This window comes from Aulonocara stuartgranti (genome assembly GCF_965226115.1).
Source record: "Aulonocara stuartgranti genome assembly, chromosome: 20".
In the NCBI taxonomy this organism is placed as follows: Eukaryota; Metazoa; Chordata; class Actinopteri; order Cichliformes; family Cichlidae; genus Aulonocara; species Aulonocara stuartgranti.
The window spans coordinates 2746588-2753997 of record NC_138956.1 but is presented as its reverse complement, the minus strand read 5'-3'; the positions used below and the strand labels follow the sequence as shown (position 1 = coordinate 2753997).

The following is a 7410-nucleotide window of genomic DNA, read 5'->3' as shown; positions in this document are numbered from 1 at the left end:
ATGCACTCAGTGAAAGTTGCTGAAACACATAACAGCAACTTGTTTTCTTTTTTTCTCTTACTGTATAGGGTAACAGTTGCGTATGCTTTTTTTGAATTATTGAAGTGGATCTCAAACACACCATGTCAGCTCAAATAAACGCTTTTCTAAAACACAGATTTTACATGAGCCTTTTTAAAATCATTGTTAGAGTCTTTTTTTTTGTCTCAGAACAATTGAGGGAGGAGTCAGTTGTTGGGGTCAGCGTTTGGTTGAAATTGAGTGAAATTATGAGTAGCCCACCCCTTCACCTAACAAGCCCCCCTCCTTCCTCCCTCACATCTCCTCTCTATTGACGGGCTCGCCTGCATCATACTGAAGACCCCGTTGAGAGGATCTTTTCTCACTATATAGAGAAGATGCAGCTCCGGCGCCTTTGAGATGATCGCCAGGATTTACTCCGCGCCTCTCTGCCCCTAAGTTCTCTAAAGGGCAGGCACCTTCGGCTGTTTTAAAATAACCACCTGGACTGCTAGCACTCTGAAAACATTTACCTAGTGGAGTGAATGTGAATGAACTTCCCAGTGTTTGCTGCCAAAGCGTCGGAGTCATTCAAGACTGTGAGCATATTTTTCTTCTGCGCGACCAGCTGTGGTTTAGCGCCGGTGCGTCGGTGCCTCTCGGCGCAGTTTGTGTTGCAGGTGCTTGGAGAAGCAGCGCGAGGACAGATGGCTGCGCTGACGATACAACGGACCGACAACTTTTTGCACACATTTTTACAGGTTTGTTAGATTCTTCTTTATTTTATTTTGTTTTAAGGCGGATGCGTTTGTTTGCTCCTCCTTTTCTCTGTTGTGAGAGCGCGAGTGTTCACAACTTGTAAAATAGTATTTAGCTTCTCGGATGGTAAAATCATTTTATGACAACTGAAACTAGCAGGAAACGAGGGGAGGGAACTAAAATAGTTTGCACATATTTTTTTGATGTAAACTTTTTTTTTTAACTTCAAAGTTTAATTTTCAATTTGCATGATTGAAAAAAAATTTAATGCTTGTTTTTTTAAAAAATCAATTTGTTGACCCTGAAGATCATCGAGTAGGACAGGAAACCTGATGTGTTTTTGTATATTATTACACAGGACCGGACGCCCAGCTCTTCTCCAGAGGGGGCACCCAACGCCCTCTCCTTTCTGGCCACCACCTGCAGCCAGGCCTGGCAGGTGGGGAGCACAATGGGCTCAGAGGGTTCTCAGTTCCCCTATGAGGGCACCGTCAGCTCAACATCTGGAATGTTTCAGCTCTGGAGCAATGACATGCCACCCAGCACAGCCCTCAGCACACATCAGATGACCTTCACGGTGCCCAAGATGCAGTTCCCTGGACACATGCAGTCTGGCCTGGGTCACCATCATCATCACCATCACCCCCATCATCACCACCATGAGCTGCCTCTTACCCCTCCAGCTGAACCACCATCATCCTACTCCTTTGAACTCTCCCCTGTTAAAGTGCTGTCCTCACAGCCACAGACCAACAGCCACTACTATCCTCAGCATAACAATGTGGGACAAAACTTCCCCAGCTTCCTCCCAAATTCATCAGGTAGGCATCATTTGTCCGGAGGCCATGTGGAAGAAGGGCAGCAATGGTGGAGCCTTCCCCAGACCAACGCTACCCCTTCTAACCACCCCTTCTCCCTGGGCAGACAGCTGGTTTTGGGGCATCAGCCCCAGATAGCTGCTCTTCTCCAGGGCACCTCCAAAGGTCTGCTGAGCTCCACTCGCCGCTGCCGCCGCTGCAAATGCCCCAACTGCCAGGCAAATGGCGGAGGGTTGGAGTTCGGAAAGAAGAGACTGCACATCTGCCACATCCCAGAGTGTGGCAAAGTGTACAAGAAGACCTCACACCTGAAGGCTCATTTGCGCTGGCATGCCGGGGAGAGACCCTTCATCTGTAACTGGCTCTTCTGTGGTAAAAGCTTCACCCGTTCGGATGAGCTACAGCGGCATCTCCGCACGCACACCGGGGAGAAGCGCTTTGGATGCCAGCAGTGCGGCAAGAGATTCATGAGGAGTGACCACCTCTCCAAACACGTGAAGACCCACCAGACGAGGAAGAGCCGATCTGGACAACCTTCACAGAGCACGGACCCTCTGCTCACCAACATTAAGAGAGAATAATCGCTATGGTTCTTCAATCAGAGACAAGAATGTGTGACTCACACTCACTGCCATAGGTTTGCACTAGAGGGTAAGCGTCAAGCTCCCTGAATATATTCTGTTGTCAAAGCTCTGCTTTGGACTTCAAATACTACCATAAAGTATATTTAGTGATCATTTTGAGTTAATAATTATGTGCTGTTTGGAGCCACGCACCTTTAAAGAAAACTTGAAGCCTTTCTAAGCGATATTGTGAGAGTTTGTGCTGCATTCAGTGTACCTTTCTTCAAGCCACACAAACGGATCTCGCCTAACTTAATTGTATCCCTTTCACATTTTCAAATTAATTTAAATTTGATCAGAGTTGGGTTTTTTTTGTTATTTTTAATTTTGTGATGTAAATATTTTTTTCATGTGATGAATTTGCAAGACATGAAAAACATTTCAAAAGGCTTTCCTAATATGTTCCTAAATAAATGTATGCCTTAGTACAGCTCTGATTTCTGTTCCCTCGAGCGAATGGATGAATGCCTGTGTTACTGTTGATCGTTAGAATTTTTTTCCAAAACATATGCTAATTTGTCTACTGCAAGGTAAGAATCTTCTTTTTTTTAAAAATATAAACATGAGTGTCTCCGAGCCGCATACGTATCTGCCCTGAAGCAGTAATGTTCATTGCTGCAGATCAGCAAACATGTTACATTTTTAAGTTCTCTGTAAATTGTGTATAAATATCATGAACAGTTTTATTTGTATTATGGCAGCATGTAAATTTGAATAAACATTGTCCTTAAAACGGTTTCTAGCAACGTTCTCGTTTTTACACCTACAAGAAACTGAAGTAAAAAGACAGTTGGGGTCAGTCACAGTTTTAAACTTCTTAGCAACTCATTCAGCAAACGAGTGAATTTCTCAGGGCAATCTGAAGCACCCACTGAGCTAACCTTTTATTCAAATGATATTTTACTGCTTTCAGAATACAAGTGCTGCTCATTGTGCTGTTGGTGTGTGGGGGGAAGATCCTCATAAAGACCTAACATGGTGGCTGTTCAAAGATTTTCACACCTCAAAGTAAATACTCATCCCATTGATGGAGCTGTTTGTCTCGCTCGCTGCAATCAAGTTCACAGCCATGTGGCTTTTAATGAGTGTTTTCATTCTCTCAATGGAGAAAATTGAGTCAACAGATGCAACAGAGGGCACTGGAGAGGAATTCCCTGTGAATAGGACCCCTGTTGTTGAGACCCCCTCAGCAGCGGCAGGAACTCCCTTTGATTTTGCACCCTTGTGAAAGTTAATACCCCCTTCCCCCCTACTCCGCCACAAGCCTCCATATATCACAGCCACATTACGATCGGCCTCGCTTTACTGCCCAGAATGGGGCTTTATTCAAAGGCCAGCCAACCAGATGTCTGCTCATCCAGGGGTTTCTTCCCTTTGTTTTTAATCCTGTTTGAACTTTCTCCAGCTGGGATGCAAAAGCAAGCAAAATGCTTTGTCTTTGTCAGAGGTCCCGCGGTGGAGTCTGAGGACCTCCACGGCAAATTTGAAAGTTTAATCTGAATCAAATCAGAATTTAAGAGAATTCAGCGCAGATTGCAGAGCCCATCGAGTGAATTTCCTTTAAATTTACTTACCTGACATCGAGGTCAAATACTTGTTCAAATACTCTGTATAGATGGTTGTGTATTTTAAAGTAAATAAGTCTCAAATACAAAGAAAAACACAAAAACTACACTCTGTTTCAAAGACACTTTTTAATTCATATGATACAACTGTTTCTACTCAGTCAAGCATGTCATTAACAAACCCTCTCTTGGTTTTATGTCCTTGCTTTTGGTTCTCTGTAGTGGTATTCCTTTGTGTTACATGCAAAACTGCCTGATCAGTAATTCCCATGAAAAACCTCACCACTTCACATTAACTGCAGATACATTTTATGAGATGGTTCAAGTCATCTAATGCCCCATCTTTCAGTTTACTTAAGGTAATTTAGTGTTGCCTTTTGGACCGATCGATTAGCAAGCAGCTTCACTGTTAGCAGGAAGCATGAGGCCTATTGATCTTTGGTGCAGCTGTATGATTCAACTCAACTGAGAATGGAAGCCTTGTGGGGACCTCTATTGGCCACAAAGAAGAACAGACCTACTCCGCTCTCCTCTTCTTTTTGACACCGTCCAGATAGAAACACAAATATCAACGACTGGTGGTAAGAGTAGCGGCAAGCTGAGCTGCAGTTGTGTTTGGCACTGTTGAGGAGGTGGGCGCATGCAGATTTGTCAGCATCGCTCTGTTTATGCAACAACATGTCATTTTCAATGGGACCATCTGGAACGGTGACATTTTTTGGCATACCTTGGTCATTCTTCGTGGTACAAGTGAAAATGTATAATTTATGGTATGCACTGTACAGTATTTAGCCCATGTGGCCAAAAGCTAACAGAGTTTATAGAAATGGTGCACGGCTTTTAACATGACAAAAGTGAACCGATGAAACAATTCATATTAGTTTAAACCAATGAGCTGTTTTAGGGACCCCTGTCCCCAAAAATCACAAGCAACCCAAGTTGGCTTGTAAAGAAAGAAAGAAAGATGTATGTAAAGATGTTGCATGCAGAACTTTGGGTCAGCACAGCAGGCCCTTTAATGCATATCTCGCAACTCCTCTGGAGTTGCCCAAAGAGTAAAAAGTATTCTGAAGTGACGTCATACCCACAGAGAGCCTCCAGGGGGCTTCCTCATGCCTTTTTGTCTGGATCAAAGGGAGGCCGGTCAAACAGAATAACAGAGCAAAGAGGTGCTCTCAACATGGCGGCAAGAAAGAAAGTTCTTTTACTTGCAGATGAAATTTGAGCGAGTAAAGTACTTGTGGCACATTTTGTCTTTCCTCTTCTTGTTAACACAAACGGCAAACTCAGTTGTCAGCAGGGAAATGAAAATAAAATGTAAAAATGTAACTGTGTTTGTCTTCGCAATGGGGCATCAGAAAACAAAAAAGCTCTTCAAGGAAGTTTAACAGAGAGTACAAGAGGAGCCAGAGCCACTCCTTCCACACTCTCATGCGCACAAACACATCCACACATAATTTCATAAACATACATTCAGGCACACACGTAACTCCAGTGACTTCCCCATTTAGGAATGGAATCATCAAACAAATTCCCCTTGCCCTTTCAAAGAGAGAATATAAACTCTCAAAAAAGGTAAAAAGCAGAAACTGTCACAACAGTAAGTGTCCACGGAGTATTTTGTAACTATGAGTCCAGTGACATCCCACTGGGTGCTGTTCGTGTACACTGAAGGTGATCAAGGCTAAGTCACCTCCCTTTAAATGGCTCTCTAAAAAGGAGCAAAGTCATTTATCATAGTTGCAGCCCATAGTTCCTTCATATATTCATCAGGGTCCTTCATTGATCTTCAGAAATCTTGACTGAACCAGGTAAGGTGCAGTCTGGCATAAACAAATAGTCGATTCTTGTCTTCCCAGCTGTGGCCTTAGCTGCCGTCCTCCTGACCGATGACGCACACGGCACCAAAGTTCAAAGGTCATCCTCAGCTAGCTGGGCCAGGTTGCTGGGACGTCGTCCAGCTGATGGACCCGACAATGGACCCTGGTTTCCAGCATCAGAAGCCTGACCCCTGCGGCAGCCCTCTCCTGCTCTCTGCTGGGGAGAGAGGGGATGTTCATCACAAAGACATACCGCATTTTGATTTTCATATCAAAAACAACACGATACACCGTTCTATCCCAGCACTTTTCTTTTACAGCCTCAGCCTGAAAAACGCACTGGCCCACCCATCTTCTGTATGTTCCCCAGCACAAGTATAGGAAACGATTATCTGCGTTTGATAGGCATCTTTTTCTGACTTCCTTTTGCTGAAATCTGTCTCTGCCTACTTCCTGTTTGTTGTGTGCCAAGTCTGTCCAACCTGAGTAAACAGAGAGCGAAACGAAGAACAACAACTTCTGACCGGTCAGCGCAGTCCCTCTACGGACACGAGCCAAGTGATGACAGAGGGAAACTCTGCTAATGGTAATGCACGGAATCCCAATAACAGGATGCTCCTATTTTTGAATAAAATTCCGAGCTTCCAGGACAGCGAGACCCGAATTCTTACTGTGAAGCTGTTGTAATCGGGTTTCCTTCAAAAATGTTCAGAGTTTTAATAATTCCTTTACCATCCAACAGGGGGGGAAATAACTCTTTTTATGACTCAACAATGTCTCTACGGTGTGTCTGAAAAAATAGTTACCATTTTAATGGTAAATGCCTTTAAGGAAATCAGTGTAACGTTAATTAGACCTTATTTCCCACTGTAGAGCTTTGTGACGCTTTTTTGCTATTAATTAATTGTGACGTTTTGTGCGAAATAATTACATGTGTACCATCGAACCAACCCCACAGACTGATTTGTGCATACGTATACACTACCTGTACACTTTGTGTGGTTGGGGTGTACAGCCCATTTGACACAGCTTGACAGTTTGGCTGATCAGTTAAGCCAAGTCGGACATGTGATGGAGAAACAGTGTGGGAGTCAGCAGGGCATGGCTGGACCACAGTGGGCTGCAGAAGCAGGTAAGAACAGATAAGTCTCTAAGTACAGGAGTGCATGCACACAATACCATTTGCTGTTTTTTATTAATATTTTATTTTTTTGCAACATTCCAGTCCAGAAGCAGTAAAAGCTTAAGAGATAAATAGGCCATGCAGTGTCTCATGAACAGAAGGATTGAGTTTGAGTAAGCAGCTACTGCTGGACAGTGTCACTGTATGCAGAGATGAAAGAAACACAAGTGACTTACATCCCTCAGCGAGTAGGTCTCATTGGATCCTTGGCTCTGGCCTTGGCTTGGAAGGTAGAGCGCAGGAAGGGAGGTGTTGTGAGAGTGAAGGGAGGGCAGTTTATGACGGTCAATGGAGGCAGAGGAGTGAGGCCGCAGGGCACTGGCAGCAGACAGAGGGGGCCTCATACTGCGGCCCAGGCTATTAGACTTGCTCTCTCGCCGCTGGTACTCAATAGGCGACTGTAAGGCTGAGAGAGAAACAACAGGCAGGTCTTATGAAACTCTGCTGCTGATTCTGAATCTTTTATAAAACAATGCATCCAGAGGATTTAAGTATGTATTTGTTGAGGAAATGAAGACATCTATGATAAGACATATTTTCATATTATTACAACATCACAGCATTATATTGTAATCATCACCTGCTTATACAGCGGAACCCATACAGGCTGCTCAGTACTACCAAAAGATCCTCAATAAATAC

General features: G+C 44.0%; 2 protein-coding genes across 6 annotated transcripts in view; one reads left to right on the top strand and one right to left on the bottom strand.

The window, feature by feature from the left end:
- The first annotated feature begins 247 nt into the window (after positions 1-247).
- sp5l (Sp5 transcription factor-like) lies at positions 248-2955 on the top strand. Of its 2 annotated transcripts, none has more exons than XM_082517868.1 (2): positions 248-761; positions 1118-2955. In XM_082517868.1, exons 1-2 carry the CDS (start codon positions 552-554, stop codon positions 2156-2158), a joined length of 1251 nt encoding a protein of 416 aa, XP_082373994.1. In that variant the 5' UTR covers positions 248-551; the 3' UTR covers positions 2159-2955. The 2 variants fall into 2 exon arrangements, with proteins under 2 accessions (XP_082373994.1, XP_082373995.1); XM_082517869.1 differs by lacking the exon at positions 248-761 and adding an exon at positions 847-964.
- A 920-nt stretch (positions 2956-3875) lies between these two features.
- arhgef25a (Rho guanine nucleotide exchange factor (GEF) 25a) overlaps positions 3876-7410 on the bottom strand; it is a 49912-nt gene continuing 46377 nt past the window's right edge. For 2 of the 4 annotated variants that reach the window (XM_082517856.1, XM_082517858.1), the window contains 3 exons: positions 6945-7174; positions 6571-6705; positions 3876-5802 (listed from right to left, as the gene is read on the bottom strand). In XM_082517856.1, the coding sequence (XP_082373982.1) occupies positions 5677-5802; positions 6571-6705; positions 6945-7174 (491 nt within the window). In that variant the 3' untranslated portion in view covers positions 3876-5676. The remainder of the gene's footprint in view (positions 5803-6570; positions 6706-6944; positions 7175-7410) is intronic. The other 2 variants (XM_082517857.1, XM_082517859.1) reach the window with 2 other exon arrangements.

Coding starts and splice junctions, on each gene's coding strand:
- sp5l (XM_082517868.1), top strand. CDS start 552: ATGAACTTCCCAGTGTTTGCTGCCAAAGCGTCGGAGTCATTCAAGACT. Junction 762..1,117: donor TTTTGCACACATTTTTACAG/GTTTGTTAGATT, acceptor ATTATTACACAG/GACCGGACGCCCAGCTCTTC.